Here is a 25,194-nt window from a genome sequence, read left to right as displayed (position 1 = left end):
GCAAGATTTCTAGCCCCCAAGTATCTTCTATACAGGTAACAAGCTGAGATTAGGAGCACTCTCTTAAAGGGAGTGCTCCCAATCTCAGCTTGTTACCAGTATAAAAGACACCAGTCCACAAAAGCAATCAGATTCCAATCTCTCCACCATGGCCAAGACCAAACAGCTGTCCAAGGATAAGATTGTAGACCTACACAAGGCTGGAATGGGCTACAAGACCATCGCCAAGCAGCTTTCTGAGAGGGTGACAACAGTTGGTGCGGTTATTTGCAAATGGAAGAAACACAAAATAACGGTCAATCTTCCTCGGTTTGGGGCTCCATGCAAGATATCGCCTCTTGGAGTTTCAATGATCATGAGAACGGTGAGGAATCAGCCCAAAACTACAAGGGAGAATCTGGTCAATGATCTCAAGGCAGCCAAAATCGAGCTCTTTGGCATCAACTTAACGTGCAGTGTTTGGGGGAGGGAGGAATGCCGACTATGACCCCAAGAACACCACCGCCACTGTCAAACATGGAGGTGGAAACATTATGGTTTAGGGGGTGTTTTTCTCTAAGGGAATAGGATAACTTTACTGCATCAAGGGGACGATGGACGGGGCCATGTACAATCAAATCTTGGGTGAGAACCTTCTTCCCTCAGCCAGGGCATTGAAAATGGGTCATCGATGGGTATTCCATCATGGCAATGACCGAGAAGATGGCTCAAGAAGAAGCACATTAAGGTCCCAGAGTGACCTAGCCAGTCTCCACACCTTAATCCCAAATTAAAATATGTGGAGGAAGCTGAAGGTTCGAGTTGTAAAAATATCAGCCTCGAAAACTTAATGACTTGGAGAGGATCTGCAAAGAGGAGTGGGACAAAATCCTGGTGGCCAACTATAAGAAAGGTCTGACCTCCAATTGCCAACATGGGTTTTGCCACCAAGTACTAAGTCATGTTTTGTGAAAGGGTCAAATATTTATTTCACTCATTAAAATGCAAACCAATTGAACTTTTTTGAAATGCGTTTTTCTGGATTTCTTTGTTATTCTGTCTCTCACTGTTAAAATAAACCTATCATTAAAATTATAGACTGATCATTTCTGTGTCTGTGGGCAAACGTACAAAATCAGCAGGGGAGCAAATACTTTTTTCCGTCACTGTATACAACGCTATGTGCCCCTGTGCTGTATAAAAAAAAAATACCCATTATACTGTATATCAGAGCATATCCGGCACTCACATGGCTCTCGGCTCTCTCCTCTGCCTGGCTAACAGCTATAGTGGGCTAGGCCGAGCACTGCCACTGATGTCAGCCATGGAGGAGGGGAAGAGAGGGGAGAGAGATCCAAAAGTCACGTGAGCGCCGGGGAGCCACCCCCCATGTACGGTATAATCTGCATTTTTTTTTATACAGCACAGACACAGGGGCATATAGTGTTCTAGAACAGAGGGGTGGCATGCTTATATTATAGATTTGATTGCACCAGGGGGGGTGGATCGTGGAGTGGATGGAGTTGACAGGCAGGGGGTGGAGTGGATGGAGTTGGCAGGGAGGGAAGGACACAAGAGAGTAGGCCTGCTGGTGACAGCGCATAAACTGACCACAGTGTCAGGGCTCAGCAGCCATGATATACAGTGGTCAGTTTACAGGGGGGGGGGGATGAAGCCAGGCAGGATCAGCCAGGTATTTTAGGGGATACGGGGGGGGGGGGGGCAAGTTACAAAGCACAAGCACTGTGCTGTTATTCATGCTTTAAGGGAACAGGAACACTCACAGCAGTCAGCCTATTGAAATGAAAGCAACAGTTGTGTTGATGTCCATTCAAAGTTAATGCACCGCAGCACATTGGTGTGAATGAGCCCAATAAAATATGGGTTTAGCCACACAGGCAGCATGGCGGTACAGTTAGGTAAATATATACACGCTATTATCACGTTTATGTACCGTGCAGCCACTTTCTCTTGAAGCCCGATTTTCAGTTTATTCAGCCATCTAGATATTTCACGCTGATAACTTCCTTGTGACACATATAGCCTGTTATATGAGAAATACTTCACAAGCACATTGATTGTTGATCAGTCTGGCCTGAGTGATGGGCATCTTATTTCTTTAGGTGCCCGATTATGATGTCCCCATCCTATGGCTCCTCAGCTGGAGTCATGAAGATTACCGATACTTCTAACAGTGTCTCTTTACAAATGCACATTACACCAAAAATGATATATGTGGACAAAATGTCGAGGCTGTACTATGAACCCACATGATGCCTAGTGGGTATAGAATTACAATTTTCTGGGCCCCTCTGTTGATGTGATAGTAAGAGCAGTGGAGGGACCTTTATTTTTCCCCGTGGCCCCTTCGCGTATTGCTGCCACTGCCTTCCCTGGCAGAATGATCTTGTGATGCTCCGCTCAGCTCCAGATCCTCAGTAGCCAAGACCGAGAGGCTTATATGAGGTAGGTGGGTGGGTGGGCGGGCGGGGGCAGGCAGTTAACATGGAATAGCAGGAGCCAAACTTTGTGGCTGCAGCACAGAGGTGCCCAGGTGAATAGTTTATGCTATCAAATGATAACTATAACACGCAGTCAGCAGGTTCTCGGTCATAGCTGTCACATGGCTGTTGGGTGCTAACCTTCAGGGGCAGACTGACTATTTGGGCACTGCCCGGGGGCCCCATCAGGGTTGCCAGCCTCAGTAAAACCAGGGACAGTATGTACAAATCTGCGTTTTTATATATATATATATATATATATATATATATATATATATATATATATATATATATATATATATATATATATATATATATATATATATATATATATATATATATATATATATATATATATATCTGTCTCTGAAATGTTCCTTACTGACATACTTTTGGTCTAAAAATCCAGAGATTATAGCTATCCGACCTCTCCAGTACCTTCTCAGCCAATAGAAACATGTATGTGTATACTGTGTGATTGTATACTGTGTGGCCCCATAATCTGATTGCCTGGGGGCCCCATGAGTTGTCAGTCCACCCCTGCTAACCTTATTAACTTATGACCAATAAGGTCAGCACCCAGCACCATGTGACACTGTGACATAGCACCTGCCGACTGTGCGTTATCACGTCATAACCTGCTGTGCTGTGTGTTGGCATAAGGCCCCTTTAACACAGGGCAGAATCCACTTGTTCAGCGTGGGCGATCTGTCCACTGATCCCCGCTGAGCAGAAAGGAGCGGGTTGATAACAGGTCCATGCCTGCTCTGCTTATGCAGACACAGCCGGCTCTGCTCTATGGGCTGTCAATTTACAGCTGACCTTCCTCCAATCTGTGAGCAGACATGACTGCTCAGAAGGAATATGTAATGAAGACTACAGGTACCTACATCCCAAAATCATGTTAGAATAAAGAAAACAAAAAGGAATGGGGCAACTAGGATTTTTCTGGTATCCTCACAAGACATTACAACAGCTTTACTTAAAAACAATTCATTTTTATTTGACAATGCAATTTAAAAATATGTACATTAAAAATGCATGGTGAGCCCTCTAGGATGGTCACTACACCTCTAATGGGAGGTCACTCAAACTATATCTCCAAGCGTCATAGGGACATCAGAATAATCCCACACTCAACATGTTTTGTGGTTACTTTCTACTTCTGAAACAAAAAAGTGGAAGAGAGGACCAAGTCATGGCTAGCAATCAAAGGGGAGGCATCAGGGCCACCATTTCTGGGCGGGCATTGCAAATCCAAGAGGTCCTACAGGTACTCAGTAGGACGTTTCCATCAGATAAACGATACAGAGGGAAATGCAGATAATTATATGGCAGTGGGATAGATGGAACGCAGCTGAATCTTAAGATCGTGGAAAGGAGATCTCATATCAAGACTAAATATATCTCATTATTACTTCCATCAAGTTTGATGGCATAAGACCATTATGGTGTCCAGTGTGTATGAACTAGGTTCCACAGAGTAGAAATGACAGTTTGTAAATAAAAGGGGAGGGCTTTCCAAACATCCTAAACCAGCTCCTGGATGAGGAGATTCAGCAGCGTGTATCCACCGCCATATAACTATCTGCGTTTCCCTCAGTATTGCTCATCTCATTCTGAGTACCTGTAGGACCCCTTGGATTTGCTCCGATGCTCGCCCAGAAATGGTGGCCCAGATGCCTCCCCTTTGATTGCTATCCATGACTTAGCCTCTGAGTGTATGGTCCTCTCTTCCACTTGTTTTAGTTTCCTTTCCTGAAGAAGCGGTTAACCGCGAAACATGTTGAGCGTGTGAATATTCTGATGTCCATACGACTCTTGGGAGGTATCCTTAGGATTTGAGTGACCTCTCAGAGGTGTATTGACCTTCTTAGAGGGCTCACCATGCATTTTTAATGTACATATTTTTAAATTGCAATGTCAAATAAAAACAAATAGTTTTTAAGTAAAGCTGTGGTAATGTCTTGCGACAGTACCAGGAAAATCCTACTTGCCCCGCCCTTTTTTTGTTTCTTTATATGCCCTCAAATCTGATCCAACCCGACGGAAGGGAGTGGATCCCCTTCTGTTTGTTTTCTTTTGTTTTTTGTTTTGTTTTAGCAGATCGGAGGTAGGCGGGTGTAAACAGACACAAGTTTGTTTACATCTGCTGATCCATAGAAGTGAATGGAGGACCCGATAACAAAAGATAGATAAATATCACTTGAAGATAAACCTGCAATTTGATTCAAGGCGGGGCCAGGGGAGGCCCCGTCAGGTAAGCTGTACAGGACTCTGATTTCTAACAGCGGCCCTGTGCACGTACATAGAATTATTGCCTTCTGCGACTACCCAGTACAAACATGCTGTATGAGAACATATAATGCATAAAAAAGGAATGCTACAGCACAGCTGGAACTAAGATACGAAAACTGGTACAAAAGAACAGCGTTTGAAAATAACCAACCTAAGCGGCTGAATCCCGCAGCTTGTTGGGGAAGGGGAGTTCTGTGAAAACACATAACCAATCTAGTTACCTGTTTGATTGTGAAGTCGTTAATGAGATGATGGTTATGTTCATTCAGGTTACAGTGCAGAGACACACAGTCACTTTGGTAAAGCAAGTCCTGCAGTGTGTACACCCTCTGCACCCCCAGAGCCCGTTCTGTCCCATCTTGCAGGTACGGATCATAAAAGATAATACTAAAGCCAAACACTTTGGCTCGCACTGCTACGGCCTGTCCAACGCGACCTGCGAGGAGACAAAAACATCAGATAATGAAACTGATGAGACTTCTTCAAAAAACTGTAACCGCGAACCATCCGGGGTGCTCCTACCATGAGCTGCCCCCCATTAATGCATAAACTAAAATTGTCAACCTTATTTTTTTAACAGGTAATCAACCTTATTTGTTAAGCAACTAATCCATAAAAAACTAAATATATATCTAATCCCCAAATAATATTTTTCTTTGCATGAAGGTACATTCTGTCTAATCAATGTGTTTGGGAATTACACAGAGCAGTCCATGTTGTTGGTTATAGGACATACCCGAGTTTATGATTCTGTCCAGGTGAGGATAATATGGCAGTCTATAAATTCAATTAAGTGTGTCTGGCCAAAAACTTTTCTCTGGCATTGCATGGAGTGGAAAAGGGCCAGAATATTTCTGCTGTCTGGGGATCCATTATTATTCAGGATTTATATAGCGCCAACAGTTTGCGCAGCGCTTTACAATATGAGGGCAGACAGTACACTTACATCATACAGGAGGGATCAGAGGGCCCTGCTCGTTAGAGCTTACGATCTAGAAGGGAGGGTAGAGCAGGGATATGCAATTAGTGGACCTCCAGCTGTTGCAAAACTACAAGTCCCATCATGCCTCTGGGTGTCATGCTTGTGGCTGTCAGAGTCTTGCTGTGCCTCATGGGACTTTTAGTTCTGCAACAGCTGGAGGTCCGCTAATTGCATATCCCTGCATTAGAGAGACATCTCCTTACTTCCTGCCCAGGCTGACATTTTACAAGAAAGGGAGAGACCCCTGGAAGTCACACATCTATGGTGTCCTACAGAGATGAATGGAGTGGCAACCTCAGCCTGGACTCCGAGCAGGCCACACCCCCAACACATTTCACTCCATTCCCCCAGAGCTTAGTCATGGGGAACATTTTACAAGACCGGAAGCGTAGGGAATTCAACAGCAATAAAGACAATAAAAATGCTTTTCTTTAGTATAGTAGGAGAATGCTAGCAGATTTTTATTTCGGCATGTGTCATTGTTGCAGATTTTGCCCCTAACTTCCTGTCTTGTACAGTTGTCAGCAATATAGGAAGGAATGGGGAAACCTCCCTGACAAAGCCCCAGATTTCTAATTCTTCCCGACTCCACCCAAAAACAGAAATTTTACAACATACACCAGGGATATGCAATTAGCGGACCTCCAGCTGTTGCAGAACTACAAGTCCCATGAGGCATAGCAAGACTGACAGCCACAAGCATGACACCCAGAGGCAGAGGCATGATGGGACTTGGAGTTTTGCAACAGCTGGAGGTCCAAAAACATTTTAAGTAGCCAAAAATTAAAAACGCAGGAAATGAAAAAGGGGCTAAACGTGAAATCTCCATCTTCTCCTTACTGCACAGAAAGCTATTCCTGAGAGCAACTGCAGTGCAAGGATCTCCCTGCTTCTTCATTCTACGAATCTGTGCTTCCTCCCACCTGTTGCAGCTTACTCCACACTAATCCTCAGTTTACCAGTCAACACGGGGAAGCTCTGACATGAGAAAGCGGTGTCCTGCTTCTCTACCAAGATAAACCAAAAAACCAACACCACCCAGAACTCATTCCCAGGACTTCCCCAAAAACCAGGACTATGGCAGGCAGTGGTTTCAGCAAAGCAGCTCTCCTCAGACTGGGCGGTCCTCCAAACACTGCAAAATACACACAAAAGGGTGCAAACGCCTAGTGCGTTACTACTAAAACCATTATTGAAAACGCACAACGGTGTTCTACTCACAAAGTAGAAAATAAATACAAGCTGGTCATGTACGATGCTCCAGCTGGTGACTATTGCCACACTGTAGAAAAGCTTATGAGTTTCAGGGGACAGACCCCCGACTTCCTCAGAGCTTCTCTGATGGTTTTGGTGGTAATGCACTAAGCATTTGCGCTCTAGTGTGTATGTTTTCCCTACCAAGATGGCTGCCTCCACACAGAGACACAGTGCAGAACAAGGCATGGTAAGTAGTAATGGGAAAAACCAGCTTCAGGCAGACCACGGGCAATACTAGTGGCTAGTGCTTTGCCCTATGCCATTCTCGTTTTGGAAACGGCTACCGTGGTTCAGATATTCTCTCAGGCAACTCACATTTCTGCATTAAACATAAACGGATCTGCACATGTATCTATGGCGATACATTTTTCAGCTACTCCAACCATCAAGGGTGGCCTGAGAGTCTTGGGCACACACACACCTTTGGCCAGTTTTGTGCGTATAAGATGCAATAAAAACATTGAAAACTGGCCATGGGGGAAGAGTTCAGAGGGTGGTGATAAATGGGGAGTACTCAGAATGGTCAGGGGTGACTAGTGGGGTCCCCCAGGGCTCTGTCCTGGGACCAATCCTTTTTAATTCATAAATCGCCTGGGATAAACAGTTCAATCTCTGTGTTTGTGGATGATACTAAGCTATGCAGGGCAATAACCTCTCCACAGGATGTGGAAACCTTGCAAGGAGATCTGAACAAAATAATGGGGTGGGCAACTACATGACAAATGAGGTTTAATGTTGAAAAATATAAAATAATGCATTTGGGTGGCAAAAATATGAATGCAATCTATACACTGGGGGGAGAACCTCTGGAGGGGAATCTAGGATGGAAAAGGACCTGGGGGTCCTAGTAGATGATAGGCTCAGCAATGGCATGTAATGTGAAGCTGCTGCTAACAAAGCAAACAGAATATTGGCATACACTATAAAAGGGATCAACTTTAGAGATAAAACGATAATTCTCCCGCTCTACAAGACTCTGGTCCGGCCGCACCTGGAGTACACTGTCTAGTTCTGGGCACCAGTCCTCAGGAAGGATGTACTGGAAATGGAGCGAGTACAAAGAAAGGCAACAAAACTAATAAAAGGGACTGGGGGATCTCTGCTATAGTGAAAGATTACAAGCACTGAACTTATTCTCTCTGAAGACACGCTTGAGCGGGAATATGATTTCAATGTACAAGTACCGTACTGGTGACCCCATAATAGGGATAAAACTGTTCCGTACAAGGGAATTTAAACACATGGCCATTCACTAAAATTAGATGAGAAGTGGTTTAACCTTAAACTGCATAAAGGCTTCTTTACTGTAAGGCCTCATGCACACGGACGTTTTTACAGCCGCTTTTTTGAGCGTTTTTTGCAGCTTAAAAAGGCCTGTCCATGTTAGTCTATGGCTTCATGCCCACCTAGGCGTTTTTTGAGCTGCAAATGGCATAGGCGTTTTTAAGCTGTAAAAAAAACCCAGGACCAGTGCGTTCCCTGGCGTGGAGCTAGAGCTGTAAAAACGCGAATCGCGGGAAAACGCGCACAAACGCGCAACATATTTTCTTTGTTTTCTGAGTGCTATAGCCAAGAGATGTGTTTCTTTAAAAACGCTACTTAACGCGCAAAAACGCCAATGCAAAACGCGGTAAAAATCGTGTTTTTAACGCCGATTTTTCCAGACGTCGGAGCTAGCTTTGCAGACAGTTTTTAAAACGTCCGTGTGCATGAGCACTAAGGGTCCTTTCACACGGGGCGGATCAGTTCTGATCCGCCCCGTGGATATCCGTTTGCTCAGCGGGGATCACTCCGTCGATCCCCGCTGAGCAGGGAGATGACAGCTCCGTCTCTGCACACTGCGCAGGGACGGACCTGTCACAGCGCCGTTCTCCCCTATGGGAGATCGGATGACGACGGACCGCAGTGCCCGTCGTCACCCGATCCGATCCGCAGACGGATGGAAAAATAGCTTTTTCCTCCGTTACACTTTTTCGGATCGGAGCGGGTCGGATGTCAGCGGACATGTCACCGCTGACATCCGACGCTCCATAGAGCTCTATGGAGCACCCGTTCAGGTCCGCCTGAAAAACTGACAGGCGGGCCTGAACGGAACATCAGTGTGAAAGGGGCCTAAGAGTGTTAAGGATGTGGAATTCTCTTACACAAGCAGTGGTTACAGCAGGGAGAATAGATCATTTAAAAAAACTATTAGGCAGGCACCTAAACAACCACAACATATAGGGATATACAATGTAATATAAACATAAAGCACACACACAAGTTGGTCTGGATGGACTTCTTGAACTCTTTTTCCAACCTTACCAACTGTGTACTATGTAACATTAACGTAAAACTATAGGCAACATTTATTTTTTTTTGGGGGGGGGGGGGGGGGGGCTATGGGTTTGGACAGTAGAGATGAATTAGAACTTTTATTGAATTAGAAAGTCTGTTGTTGTAGTCTGTGTCCCAGTAAGGGCGATTCACCCTCTCCATTTGTCCTGTTTACCATTAGCATTGAAAGTAAAAGAAAATCCCAAATTTTGAGTTGTCCCCAGATAAGTAATAGAGGGGAACTAGTTATGGTGTCTGGTGGACTTGCAGGCATTTCCTCACACTTCCTGTTTTGGCTATGGGATAGGAAGTGAAGGGAAATCTCCCCAGTGGGACACAAATGGCACACAACTGACAGGGGTTATAACCCTCCCTTACTCTTTCCAAAATGAGAAAAAACAATGTTTTGCCTATAGTTCTAACTGAACACTGCCTAAACCTAGCAAATACAATAAATTCTTTAAATTTGCTTTTAAACCAAAATGGCCATTTAATAAAGGTTTTTATTTTACAAACATTAGCCAACTATCCACCAAAGACACTTTACAGAACAGATACCCGTATACTATTATTCAGGCAGCTGTAAAAGCAAAAATGCAACATTGGAGCCTGACAATGGCAGAATAAAAACGGTATAGTTGGCTTTGGCTTTAGGCTTAATGCCAACTATACACTATCTTGGCATGTTAAGCCAGTTGCACTCAGTGTATTACCAGTGTGATGTAATTTGCTGAGTACAGGGGGTTAAAGATTAGAAGAAAGAAGCTGATTGTTAATGGCAGCAGCACTGATGAAAAGCTCCTTATGTGCAGCAGACATTATTAGAAAACCTTGAGAGCTGCAGTGGAAATCTCACAACGCATCAAATTTGCCTACCGAATCTCTAGACGAGCCGTTCTTTCCTCTTGAGGAACCCTTGAAATACTTTTCTGGTCTAAGAAAACCCTAACCGAAAATGAAGATCTCTACTACTCCCAGTAAGTTGTAAAATGTTTTAAGTAAAAAAAATGGAATAGGAAATAAGGAATACTTGGAATACTTGGTGCGTTTGACCCCAGTATGGACATTGGCGTCACCAGCCTGGGGCCACAGGGGGCACTGACCCCCCCCCCCCATGTGCCCCCCCTCCAACAGGGCCGGACCGGTCTACTGGGGCTACCTGCCCTGGGGCTCTGCTGTGCTTGGCTGCAGCGCTCCCCTCCCTCCTTCTCGCGCACAGGCACAGCGGGACTCGGAAATCGCTGGGTCACGGAGCTTTGAAATGTTCTGCCGCTCTGACAAAAGTCCCACCCTCCTCCTAGACCAGTTCCTGTGATAGACGCAGTGTTCCGTCTATCACACAAGCTGGTCTAGGAGGGCGGAACTTTTGTCATAGCACGGCAGAACATGATTTCACACTCAACTCCATGACACAGCGCTAAGGCTGCAATGGTGAGGCGGCAGAGGTGGGCACGGTGAGGCGGCAGAGGTGGGCACGGTGAGGCGGCAATGCTTTGTCCGTGCTGCAGCCCCTCCCATCAGCCACATTTTGATTACAGTTCCAGGAAGAAGCAGCCAGAATCAATCCTCAGATTGCCAGCACACATGTGAGGTTTTTTTTCCTTTATGTTTACTTCCGGGAAGGGGAGAAGAAGGTTCTGCAGCAGCAGGGACAGTCAGATTCATGCTTTTAGTGCAGATGGAAGAGGGTAACAGGACTCTTATCTATTCATGTTGTCATGTATTTACTCCAGCACTACCACCCTAACCTGGCACTAATGTATATCACCTAAACTGGCACTACCACCTAACCTGGCACTATTGTATATCTAACCTGGCATTACCACCTAGCCTGCCACTACCACCTAACCTGGCACTATTTATAAGCAAGGCAGATTTTAGGGGTCGGTAGTAAGTGGGGGGGGGGGGTGTTACATTTTTGAGAATAGTTGTGGTTAGGCAGGAAAACCATTTTAGTAACAGATTATAAGATACCAACCACATAGGGAATGCATGGTTTCATGAGTCAGCAGACCAATACACTTCCACTGTTACAAGCAGGGCAGAATGAGGCATGCGTAAGGGGCTTTGATTGGGAAGGAAGGTTTAGGTGGGTAGGAGATAGGTGGCATAAGGGGGAGGTGGGTGGGAGTTGCTGTAAAAGGGGGGGGGGGGGTTAGGTTAGGACTGCAGTACACTACCATGAAGTGACCCTGCAGCTTACGCATATATTTACAATTATGTGCAAACTAAACCTCTGGGTTTTAAGGTGGACTATTAGACAGAACAATTTGGTTTGTTGCAGGCTGGCTGGTTTGTGAGCCGAGAATTTTTCTTTGTTGTTTTTTGACAGGAGATCGATCTGTCTCTGCTCAAGGAACATCTAGCAGTCTCTGAAGAAATCCTAGGGTTCCATGGAACCCTGGCTGAGAAATGCTGTGCTAGACAAAACCTAGACATCCTATTCCAATGACAAGTAGCTTTAATTGGCAAAATGTTATGTCGCACATGAATCCACTTCAAGAATGTGGAACTGCAACACCCCTCCCAGTCTAGGTTTGAAGAAATTTTTTTAAATCTAATTTTTTAAAGAATTGGATGAATCCATGATCTGATTCTGAAATCACTAGCAAGATACGGAGGTCATATTCCACCGCAACTCGATTCAGCTTTACATTTCTTCTGGTAAAGAACAGTTTAGGCTCTTATCACATAGGTCTAGAGCAGCCTTTCTCAACCTTTTCAACACAGAGGAACCCTTGAAATAATTCTCCGGTCTCGGGGAACCCCTGCTAAAAATTAGAGATCTACAACTCATGATACATTAGTGTGATGGTCAGTGGGAAGAATGGTCCTTACACCTGTGCTCATTGGGAAGAATTACCTCCTTACAGATAGCTAAAAAGATCAATGGTGTCAGTGGGAACTTATCTGAGAGGCAGAAATTGCCCAATGTTGAAGGAACCCCTTGCAACCTCTGGAGGAACCCTAGCGTTCCAGGGAACCCTGGTTGAGAATCACTGGTCTAGACAATAAAAAGATACTCTTGACCAGTTGGAGCTGGTGAGGGACACTCAGGTTTCCAAATTGAAAATTTGTGCCGCATTGCAGGTAGACTGGGTTGAAATGATCAACATTCATATTTAAATGGTATTTCTGCTGTGTAATTATCGCCCACTGCTGTAGTAACTACCCCAAGGGAAATATTTTATTTAATAAAACGATTGAAATAACAGGACAGCTATGCGTTCAAAATAAGAAGGAAAATAAGACTTGCGCTGCCTCGCAGCTTCCAACCATATTCTCCCTTTTAACCTCCATTATTTCAGGGCAGGTTAGTCCCCGATAAGTTGTTATGGAATTTAATTCCAAGGCCCATTTTAGCCAGCTCTCCAGCATAGCGCTTACCAAATCCTATTAAGCCGAGAGTCTCTCCGCGCACCCGGGCTGCTCCAGACGCTACCTCCCTTATCTGCTCCACGCTGTGTACCCGCGTCCCTTCCCGCAGTGCCTGGTACAGCCACGTGTTCCTCCGGTAAAGATTAAGGATGTGACAGATTGTAGAATCAGCCGTCTCTTCAACAGCCGCTGATGGGATGTTGCACACGGCCACTCCTAAAAGACAAACACATTATTCAAGTTGTCATCTCCTACGTAAAAACATCTCTGAACACAACTGGTCTGCTCTGGGCAGGACAAAACAGAAGTGGTCTTCAACTAACCCTTTATGAAGCATTACTGCAATGTATATATCTCAAGACAGTATTCCAATAAAAATAAAATAAACTCTCAAAACACTTTCCATTCAACAATACAAGTTAAGTTGAACAAAAATTGCCCAGAACTTGACTTTATGAACATTTTCACATATCTAATGCTAATATTGCTCTATTATTTTCTATCTTCCATGCACATAGGATGTATATGGCATACTGGAACCACTGATCATCCAGGAGATAAGTTGGAGCAGGTTTGGAACCCTGCTAAATCAATATCTGTGGGTGACACTACATGAACGGCACCTAATCAATGTAGATGTAGAACAATAAAAGAAATAAAATAAAATGCCATAAAGCCTATAAAAGGGGATTTATCAAGAATCAGAAGCTACCTGATACAATCAGGCAGTCTCTTAATTAACTGATTAGAGCAAAAGGGACCCCCCCCCCCTTTATAGGCAGAGGAACGAAGGAACATGCAGAGCTGTGATCTGAATAGACAAACTCAGTCTTTCATCTCCATCCTCCACACAAATTTTTTTGCTCATGTCATCTCATGTGTTGGAAAACTTCTCATGCTGATAACAGAGGAGCGAAGCACCAGAGAGACACGACACTTAGAGCAGCCTTTCTCAACCTTTTCAACACTGAGGAACCCTTGAAATAGTTCTCCGATCTCGGGGAACCCCTGCTAAATTTTAGAAATCTACAACTCACAATACATTAGTGTGATGGTCAGTGGGAAGAATGGTCCTTACACTTGTGGTCATTGGGAAGAATTACCTCCTTACAGATAGCTAAAAAGATCAATGGTGTCGGTGGGAACTTATCTGAGAGGCAGAAATTGTCCAATGCTGAAGGAACCCCTACAACCTCTGGAGGAACCCTGGTTGAGAATCACTGACTTAGAGCTTTGGAGAGAGATAAGTAAACACTACAGATATGACTGGGATTTACAACCACTTTAAGAAAAACGATCTACAGTAGAATTTACAGTGAGGGTAAAAAGTATTCGATCCCCTGCTGATTTTATACGTTTTCCCACTGAAAGAAATTATCAGTCTATAATTTTAATGGTAAGTTTATTTTAACAGCGAGAGACATAATATAAAAATATCCAGAAAAACACATTTCAAAAAAGTTATAAATTGGTTTTCATTTTAATGAGTGAAATACGTTTTTGATCCCCTATCAATCAGCAAGATTTCTGGCTCCCAGGTGTCTTCATATATTAGGCAAGGAGCTGAGATTAGGAGTACTCTCCTAAAGGAAGTGCTCCTAATTTCAGCTTGTTACCTGTATAAAAAGACAACTGTCCAAAGAAGCACTTAGTCAAATAGATTCCAATCTCTCCACCATGGCCCAGACCAATGAGGTGTCCAAGGGTGTCAGGGACAAGATTGTAGACCTACACAAGGCTGGAATGGGCTACAAGACCATCGCCAAGCAGCTTGTTGAGAGGGTTGGTGCGATTATTCGCAAATGGAAGAAACACATACGGCGCAAATACTTTTCCTGCATCATGTATTTGTTTATTGTGCGTTATATGTTTTTAACTCTCTACTTTGCTCTGTTTGCACAATGAAGTGTTATCAATAAAATATATTTTTTTAATTTAAATATCGTCCAATGTGCCTTTCAAGTCCGACCCAACGCTGTTCTTTGCCCTTTTTCTTTTCATTAGTGTTTAACCCCTACTGGTGCAATGCGTTAAAGGCTCCTGAGAAAAAAAAAAAAAAAATGCACATTTTGCCATTTTTTTTAAAAAGGTGAACTTATCCTTTAATGAGACAGTTCAATGGCAAATTAATTACCATAACAGTTCAGTGGCAAATTAATTACCATAACATTAATAAAGACACAGCAATAACATTTCTAAACATTAGACTAGTGGTGCACCAAAATTTCAGCCGCCGAAACAGAAAACGGTTTTCGGCATGCTGCCGAAAGAAAAGGTGCAGATAACGGCACCGAAAAGGGGGCAGGGTCTTCCCCGAGGTCCATACATTGGCGGCTCGGTCAGTCATGCCCTCCCTCCACCTCACGCAGAGCAGTGATCTCCCAGAGTCACTGAGCGGATTGTCCGGGCAGCCGCCTGTGATGGAAGACACGCTTATCCGATGCCAGGACATTGAATCAGTGTGAGGTATCACCGGAGGCGGGACACTTACTGCAGCCACCTGGCCCGGGAGAATCTAATCCAGCTCTGTGACACAGCGAGAGATCGCTGCTCTGATCCGGGCGCCAAGTGAGGCAGCCTCGCCTCAGATCCGGGGCGCCGCCAGTGAGGCAGCCTCGCCTCTGATCCGGGCGCCGCCAGTGAGGCAGCCTCGCCTCTGATCCGGGCGCCGCCAGTGAGGCAGCCTCGCCTCTGATCCGGGCGCCGCCAGTGAGGCAGCCTCGCCTCTGATCCGGGCGCCGCCAGTGAGGCAGCCTTGATCTCTTGCATCTGGTCTGCAGTCTGTCCGACCATCTCCTGTATCACACCTGCTAGAGGCGCACCGAATGGAAATTTTGCTAATACTATTAACAGTGTGTTTAAGTTAGTAAAGTAAAGTAAGTTATTGCAGACATGATACAACACAGATGGTCAGAGACTGGGGACACAATACAAGCTGGTCAGAGACTGGGGACACAATACAAGCTGGTCAGAGACTGGGGACACAATACAAGCTGGTCAGACACTGGGGACACAATGCAAGCTGGTCAGACACTGGGGACACAATGCAAGCTGGTCAGAGACTGGGGACACAATGCAAGCTGGTCAGAGACTGGGGACACAATGCAAGCTGGTCAGAGACTGCGGACACAATGCAAGCTGGTCAGAGACTGCGGACACAATACAAGCTGGTCAGAGACTGCGGACACAATACAAGCTGGTCAGAGACTGCGGACACAATACAAGCTGGTCAGAGACTGCGGACACAATACAAGCTGGTCAGAGACTGCGGACACAATACAAGCTGGTCAGAGACTGCGGACACAATACAAGCTGGTCAGAGACTGCGGACACAATACAAGCTGGTCAGAGACTGCGGACACAATACAAGCTGGTCAGAGACTGCGGACACAATACAAGCTGGTCAGAGACTGCATTTTTCTTGAGCTTTCCTTGCACTAAAAAAGGTACCAATAATGGCCAACAATAAATTCATATATTAATTTAAATTGATGATATTAAAAAGTCAAATACAATTTTATATATAAAAATGTTTTTTTTTTTTTTTAAACTGTCATTTTCGGCACCAAAATTTCCATTCGGTGCACCTGTACATTAAACATTTTCATAAAATTTATTTTTTAAAAGTAATATAATTTATAAAAATAAATTTGCTTACAAGAAGCACAAAACCTTTTAGGCCCGTTTGTAAAAGAAATACACTTTGCACTCATCAGTCTACTGTATCTGTATGCAGCAGAGGATACCTGGAGGAGAGGCTCTCCTGTATCTATGCTGACAATCAAGCTTTATACTAGGATTGCATTCGTGAGAAAGAACAAATTGGAAAGGTTTTCTCTGCTTTGTGGATGATGGAATGTTTTTTCTGTTCTGAATCACATTAACAACAAAATGGTTACTAAAAGAGAATGAAGACAGCAGTTTATGTGGCGGCTTGTACTGAAAACATTCATTTAGCAGCTAGTGGTGACAAATTAAATACCAGCAACTGCAATTTAACCAGTTATTCTCATTTGAATGCGTCCATAGAACAAGCAAAAATGGAGTAATTATCAATTTCAAAGAGAGAAAACACATCTATAAATGTGCAAACATGGATTCATGTTTAAAGTCCAACTTCAGGATGGAAAAAATAAAATAAAAGGTTGTACAAAAAGCAGTGACAATGGGTAAAAAAAAAAAAAAAACGAAAAAAACCAAACACAGGTTACAGGTAGGGCTGAAACAACAAATCGATTCATCGACAATTAATCGATTACCATTTTCATAATAGTAGTAACATAATGGGGTTAAAAAACAAAAATGAGCCCTTTTATAGTACAAAAATATAATCACTGTAAATATTACTTTCACTGTTCTACAGTAAAAAAAATGAACCCCTTCCAGTAGTGATTATCTCCTTTTTTTGTACTATAAAGGGCTAATTTTAGTCTTTTTAACCCCATTATGTTACTAAACATCTTAGGCCTGGTTCACATCTATATGTTTATTGGTGCTTTTTGCAGAAACGCACTACAGTTCATTTACATGGTTTCCTATGGGACCCGTTCATATTTGTGCTTTTTCCAACCGCTGCGTATTTGGAAAGTGTCAGGGACTTTTAAATGCAAAATGGTGCTTTTTTGGTTCAATATACTTCAATGGAGAAGCTGGAGAAAAGAATGTAATGCGTTTTTGCAGCAATTTATGTGTTTTAATCTGCCCAAAAAAATGAAAAAATGCAAATTGCAGTAAAATCACGTGCGCAAAAATCAAAACGCACAGCAAAAAAAACTGCAGAAACAAATCAAAAGCAAAAACTGCATAGGTGCGTACCGAGCCTTATGGTGGCCTCACAGATCAATTTTCAGGTGAGAATATTCAGATGAAAAATCTTTGTACATTCGCTAAATGAAAGAATTTTGTTTGAAATTTTCACTTCATTTCTGAACAAAAACCACATCCACTGTCTGAAAATTCCTTTGACCAAGAAGTTTTTTTTTTTTTTTATAAGGTTATTAACCGATTAATCGAAACAATAAATCGGCCAACTAATAGATTATGAAAATCGTTAGTTGCAGCCCTAAAGTTGCAGGCAGTCCCCGGGTTACAAACAAGAACGGTTCTGTAGGTTTGTTCTTAAGTTGAATTCATATGGAAGTTGGAACAGGTAATTTTTTTAAGGGTAACTCCAGGTAAAAAACTATTATGCCGCGTACACACGATCGGTCTTTCCGGCGGACCAGAGTCCATCGGACAATTCGATCGTGTGTGGGCTCCAGCGGACTTTTTCTTCCCAAAAGTCCGGCGGACCTAGAAATAAGACTGGCTTAAAATTTGTCCACCGGACTCGGCTTTTAGCGGAAAATCCGGTTCGTCTGTGTGCTAGTCCAACGGACTAAAACCGACGCTAGGGCAGCTATTGGCTACTGGCTATGAACTTCCTTATTCTATGTCATCACGTTTGAATCCGTCTGACTTTTGGAGTGATCGTGTGTGGCCAAGTCCGTTCGTTTGAAAGCCCGGCGGACCACAGATGCAAAGTCTGTCGGATTGTCCGCCGAACCAAATCAGTCGAAAAGTCCGGTGGTGTGTACGCGGCATTAGGGTTTTGGTAGATAGCATAGAAAAGTGTCAACACCCCTGTAACGCGTGTTTTGCCATCTGTGCCCCTTTTCAGAAGTCACCTCCCTTCCTGTCCCTGTGAAAATTGTATTTGAAAAAATTTGGGTTGTCGTAGAAATAAGGATTGGTGATAAAGCTTCAGTAGAGGTTCCCTTTTCCCATAACTGTTACAGGAGTGAATTTCCCTTCCTAGGGGTAGATTGCCTCCCACTTCCAGCTGTCCCCTCCGCTTACAAGTTATATGTAGGTCGGATGGATGTAACACGGGGACTGCCTGTACTGAATTCTGCACATTGTCCTGCACTCTCCGTGAATAAGCCTAGAAGTGGGATTGTATCATCATTTGCATTGCGGTCACATACCCAGGTCTCCGGCAGCCTTGATGTCAATGTTGTCGAATCCGCTGCCTATCCGCACTATAACTCGCAGAGACTTGAACTTTTCTAGATCTTCACGTGTTAGCGTTATAGTGTGATACATCATGGCTCCCACAGCCTCATTCAGGACCTAAAAAAATAAAAACACAGATGCCATCAAACACCCAAGAGAAAAAATAAAAAATAAAAGAAGAAGTTTTACCCATGCTAAGCCATCCAAAATCAGGCCCATGTACAGCATTTCTACTATCAGTTTACTGAGGCTCAGAATTCCAACTAGTGTACTAAAGACATCTTCATGCTTGGCTTGTAAGCCTTTCATCTGAAGCACACTGGCTGCGAGGTTGTTTTAACAGATCATGCCATCCTAGATACACATTACACCCATGCATACTGGTTCCATATATTTATAGGATCATGAACATGGAAACTAGAATCTACAGGAATTATGTACCGGAAATGGAGCAAGAATAAAGAAGGGCAACTAAGCTAATAAAGGGTCTGGAGGATATTAGTTATGAGGAAAAGTTACGAGCACTGAACTTTTACTCTCTGGAGAAGAGACGCTTGAGAGGGGATATGATTTCAATATACAAATACCGTACCGGTGACCCCACAATAGGGATAAAACTTTTTTGCAGAAGGGAGTTTAACAAGACTCGTGGCCACTCATTAAAATTAGAAGACAAGAGGTTTAACTTTAAACTACGTAGAGGGTTCTTTACTGTAAGAGCGGCAAGGATGTGGAATTCCCTTCCATAGGAGGTGGTCTCAGCGGGAGCATCGATAGTTTACAAAAGTTATTAGATAAGCATCTGAATGACCACAACATACAGAGATATACAATGTAATACTGACATATAATCACACACATAGGTTGGACTTGATGGACATGTCTTTTTCCAACCTCACCCACTATGCAGCTACTATAGGAAGCAGGGTCGGCCCATCCATTAGGAGCGGTGCCCCCCCCCCCATCCATGCGCCTGTCCCCTAATCTATATGGTTTTAAAAGAGGGTGGGCCCTGGGCGCAGTGAGCCCCCACACTTGTGTGATATTAGCAAATGAAAATTCGCTAATGTCTTCCTGCTTCTTTTCCTGGCCAATCGGGAAGTAGCTCCTGAGACCCGTTTGGCCCAGGACTCTTAGGATGGGTCACAGGATCTGCCTCCTGTTTGGCCGGGAGGAGAACCATCAGCCCCAGCAGCAGCCGCCTACCCTGGATTCAAAAGTGCACTGCCACCTTATCCTCCTCCCCGCACCTTAGTATAAGGCAAGGCCCCCAATTGCTGCTGTGAGTGATCGATCGCTCCGCGCACGGGGGGATGGGGAGTTTATGCTAGTGTGAGGGCCAGGTCTGTTTACCCACCAACTGACATTGATGGGAAGTCACCTGACTGACATCTATGCGTTACCAAGTTCTGTCCACAAATCAACAGCCAGCAGCAAAACAGGACTTGGCTTCATGCTAAACGAGCTACAGAGTGTTTTGACTCATTTTAGCATTAGCACATACTATTATTGTAGTTACTGTGCTTGAGGGGTTTGCAGTTGTATTAACGCAAAATAAAATTAGCTGTTTGTGATACTTTTTTTATTTGCAGTTATATTTTTGCTTTTGGGGTGTTCCCTTCTTAGTCTTAAATGTTCTGTATCAGTACTGTTTAGCCTATCGGTACTTCTTGGAATGCGAATTGGGGGGGGGGGGGGGGGGGGAGGTGAACGACACCCCAAACTTGGTAGGTAATCTCTAATATATGGTTCAGGTAATATACAAATATGGTTCCACAACATAAGTATATGCTTTAGTAAAAAAAAAAAAAAAAAAAAAAAAAACAGAAGCAATCTGGGTTTTCAAACTAAAAAAGGAAGAAAAAACCCTCAAAAGAAACAATTTCTTAAAAAGGTCAAATAAAAAAAAAAAAAATCAAAATTGGAAAAACAAAGAACAAGTAAAAAAAGCTGTTCATTCAGGTAAGGGAAAAGTTCTAGAGCAGCATCTCAATAAGGGTTCCTCCAGAGGTTGCTAGGGGTCCCTTGAGCAACAAGCAACATTTGCCTCTCGGCGAAGTTCCCACTGACACCATAAAGCTTTATCAATATTTGTAACAGGAATTCTTCCCAATGGCCACCAATATTGGGAGCATTCTTCTCAGTGACATCACCCTAATGTACGGGGGGGTTGTAGATATAGTCATTGATGGCAGGGGTTTCTTGAGACTGAAAAGTTGTTTTTAAGGGTTCCTTCGTGGTAAAAGGTTGAGAGAGGCTGGTTGGTCTAGGGGTTTCGTGACTAGAAATGGGACAAAGAAAAATCTAAGAACTCCTTTGAGGAATGGGAGCAATGGATGGAAGAACTTGGATAGATCTGTTTTTAATCTAAAGATCTCCTGCAGGGGAGAGAAAATCGCATTATCTTGATAAAAAAAAAAAAAAAAAAAAAAAAAAAAAAAAAAAATTTAAAAAGGCAAAAATTGTTACAGCAAAAAAAGGAGTTGTTTTTACACAGCCCCCTCCTTAGGGGAAATTAGAAGAAAAGATATTTAACCTTAAACTACGTAGAGGGTTCCTTACTGGAAGAGCGGCAAGGATGTGCAATTCCCTTCCACAGGCGGTGGTCTCAGCGGGGGGCATCGATAGTTTCCAAAAGCTATTAGATGAGCACCTGAATGACCACAACATACAGGGATATACAATGTAATACTGACATATAATCGCACACATAGGTTGGACTTGATGGATGTGTCTTTTTTTTCCAACGCGACCCACTATGCAGCTACTATAGGAAGGGTCGGCCCATCCATTAGGAGCAGCGCCCCCCCTCCCCCCAATCCATGTGCCTGTCCCCTAATCTACATGCAGGGCACCGGACGCATGGACTTTTATGGATTTCTTTTTTTTTTTTTAAAGCACGTAATTAGAACCAGAGGCTCCAATTCGCATTGATAGTTTCAAGAAACTATTAGATAAGCACCTGCACGACCGCAACATCACCTACCACATAACTAAGTAACTATGCACCCAATAGGAACCCAACCCCCTCTCACCTTTACTCCAGGTTGTTGAAACTCAAACAGGGAATGCTGTTAATGTGTGGGGAATCTAATCAGGTCTTATACCCATTTCCAGACAAAACTCCCCTTACAGCCCATACTAGCCCTCTAAAACCCCAATTTCAGACAATTTTACAACATTCACTAATTGATAATGGAGAGAAAAAAAAAAATCACCCTGCTCATCCTCAATACACTTAACTCCAACCCACATAACTTCTTTTGTAGAACTAACCATATTTTATTTCAGTGGGATCTGTCCCTATACTTTTATTTTCCTCCATCAAACTGCTATCTTCTTAGACAGACCATTGTGCTGTCATTACGTCACTGTCCTCTATTACCTAATGCCCCAGCCAAGACTTGCCGCATAAATGATTTCCTTGTAGCTCACCCTGCCACTGCACAGATATTCAAATAGCCATTAAAGATAATCTTACCCATAATACTACACCCGATGGTTACTCTGTGTGAGGCATATAAGCCCATAATATGCAACTCATGCAAACAGTTGGCCTCCCAGCTCGAATAAGAATGTCGTCTTCACCAAAAGCTAGATACGGACTTTCAATCCTGCTTTGCCACATTCCAATCGGACCCATCATTGGCCAAAAAAAGAAAAAAAAAACCCTCTTGGAAAAAGCCCAACTAGAATTAGACCAGTTCCTGAAAGAACCTGCCAAAAACAAGTTTGACTTAATGTTGTATTTATGTTTGGATCCACAAACAAACCCAATGCCTTCTTGGCCTTGGTCGTTAGGAAGCTTAAAAGATACCCATAAACCTATTCGTCTTAAGCTCTCAAATAAAGTTTACACAGGCAACAACCTCAAAGTGCTCCATGGATTCTGCAGACACCCGTCATGACTGTACCCAAGTGAGGGGAATTCTCACAACCTCAAGCAGACAAACTTTTTGCTCAACCTAAACTACCAAGCCTTTCCACGGCACAGTGAGACCCTCTTGAATAACCTATCACTACTAAAGTCGTCCATCACACCATTGAATGAATGAAATACTTGTATAGCGCACAATGCAAACTGAATCGCCTCCATTAATCTAGACTGAATAAGCGTCCTGGCCCTGATGGTCCATCAGTGACATACTACAAAAACTTCATGGAATTATCGGTTCCTCTGGTGATCGACACCTTTAAATCCCGCTTAGAACATCAATCTTTCCAGGCTGAAACACTTACACAGCGATTATGACTATGCTTCCCAAGCCAAACTCTGATGCCACTACATTGTTGAACCATAAATCCATATCCCTTCTTAACTTGAATATTAATATTTTGGCTAAAGTTCTTGCCAGCCGACTTAATCCAAAAATTTGATCCTTGGTTCACAAGGACCTAGTGGGGTTCATATTTTATGTCAAGGGAGTGACAATGTTCATAAAGTAACCTGGTTAGCATACAACCAAGGAAAAAAAGCAAAAATAAATATGTTGGTAATCAGGAAAGTATTCAACACAGTATCCTGCCCATGCATACAGCATGTTTGGTGCCTTTAGGGTTTTGGCACCCACTTCTTGCAGTGGGTGACTTCCCTATACAACAACCTAGACCTAAATGATCACGATCTCGATTCACCCCCCCCCCCCCACGCGATCTAAGTACTGGGTGACCCGCGATTTTCTGTTAGCCCCACCGGTTCCAAGTAACCAGTGTGGAATGCAAATGGCGGATATCGGAACGGACGTCAGCCACCAGAACTGACGTCAGTAATTGGAGCGTGCAATGCAGCATGCCGCTGCCTGGGCGGGTACAGTGGCTGGGAAACAGCAGTATGAGTGCACACCGTTATACACAGTAGCAGCAATAAAAGACAGGCAAGATCACAGATTAAGTATTCCCGTGAACGTAGCCTAGATAGGACAAGGCTCCAGAGGGTTTGCAACGCCATTATTGAGTCATCAGGACATATTTACACACACGGATTAAATAAAAACTCTCCGACAAACACATTTAGGAAAGTGGAAGTGTTTATCAAAAACAGATTGACGTCTGGTCCTGCATAAATCAGCAGCCAGTGTAACCATGCCACGGCGCTGCCAAAAAAATAACTTTTTGGATAAAATGTGCAGATCTATTCTGTACCAAGGCAAATTCATTACTATATCTGCAAACATCAATGGACAACATTAAACTAACAAAGCTCTGATAACCTAATGTACATTTTTTCAAATAAAAGCGTTTTTTTTTGAGAATCTTGAGAGAATCATGATCTTCATTCTAAGCAAAAGAATTGTGTCAACAACCCAAGGGCATACCTGAAATTTTTAGGCTACAGATCTACGCCATTTATTTTCAATAGAGAAACTAGACAAAGTTGCCCCATTTACCTTTTTCTTTTTAGTGGCAATCGAGCCACTACCCAATTAATATGCTCTGAGACAAATATTAAAAGGCATAGAACTAGGGGGATAGCATCACAAACATTTTTGTGGATGATCTACTTCTCTTCTTGATATTCCCACTAGTTTTTAAACGTAATCTTCCGCAAATTCTAGATAGCTTTGCCAAAATACCTGGACTGACAATGAATCCACAAAAATCACAAGCACTCAATGTATCTTTACCTGAATCTGAGGTATCCCAGTTGCAGGCAATGTTCCCATTTCCCTGGGCATGAAGCCACTTTTGCAATCTAGGAATTCGATTGTCTAAAAAGCTTGACAACTTTTTTAGATTGAATTATCCCTCTATCCTGACTCATCCATCATCCCTTCTTGCACGGTAGTCCTTTCTTCTGATCTCTTGGATGGGGGGGGTTGGGAGTTGCGGCAGTAAAAATGATACCATTACCGAAAAATACTTTACTTTTTCAGGAGTATTGCACATGCCCATCCCAGTTTATTTTTTGCAAAACTTACATCACATAGCTTGATAATATCTGGGGCACCTTGTAACCCTGAATCCCCGAAGGCACCTTGGAACTCCCTAAATCATGAGGCAGTCTAGGTCTTCCCAACTTTGCAAAACTATCACACAGCACAACTCGTGCAATATCATTCAACCAATGAAACCCCATTCTGGGTGGGTATAGAAATGACCGATTGTAACCCCCTGTCAGTCTTCAACAATCTCTGGTTACTCCCCCTGACCGAAGATACATTTCCAACTGAATCACAAAACACTTGCTTGTCCTCAGCTTAAGAACCCATTCAGTCTCCTCTCCCTGCCTGCACCATTACTGACCATCATTCTAACGGTCCTTTGTCTTCCCATAATCTTTTTAAAGATGGGTAAATACAAAGCTGATTAGACTCCATAAATTACCCACCCCCACAGCCTTCAAATCTTTTCCAAACACATGGGAATCACATGGTCTGCCTAAAGACCCATATACATGGGCCAAATATAGTCCGAAATCAGCCGCTACAGTAGATAACGGTAGACATTTGGTCTGTGTGTACAGGTCCTTGTTTGACCGAAGCCGATCTC

The 25,194-nt window shown here is 43.4% G+C and overlaps 1 protein-coding gene across 2 annotated transcripts in view; it reads right to left on the bottom strand.

Moving 5' to 3' along the window:
- Positions 1-25,194, bottom strand: part of CTBP2 (C-terminal binding protein 2) — a 76,425-nt gene that overhangs the window by 28,969 nt on the left and 22,262 nt on the right. For both annotated transcript variants that reach the window (XM_077455561.1, XM_077455562.1), the window contains exons 3-5: positions 18,678-18,822; positions 12,721-12,927; positions 5,000-5,214 (exon numbers count right to left, since the gene is read on the bottom strand). In XM_077455561.1, coding sequence (XP_077311687.1) covers positions 5,000-5,214; positions 12,721-12,927; positions 18,678-18,822 — 567 coding nt within the window. The remainder of the gene's footprint in view (positions 1-4,999; positions 5,215-12,720; positions 12,928-18,677; positions 18,823-25,194) is intronic.

Source organism: Lithobates pipiens, unplaced genomic scaffold, assembly GCF_037356315.1.
Source record: "Lithobates pipiens isolate NorthernLeopardFrog02 unplaced genomic scaffold, aLitPip1_a1.2 Scaffold_25, whole genome shotgun sequence".
Classification (NCBI taxonomy): Eukaryota; Metazoa; Chordata; class Amphibia; order Anura; family Ranidae; genus Lithobates; species Lithobates pipiens.
The sequence above is the reverse complement of the archived record's forward strand: the minus strand, read 5'-3'. Positions and strand labels throughout refer to the sequence as shown.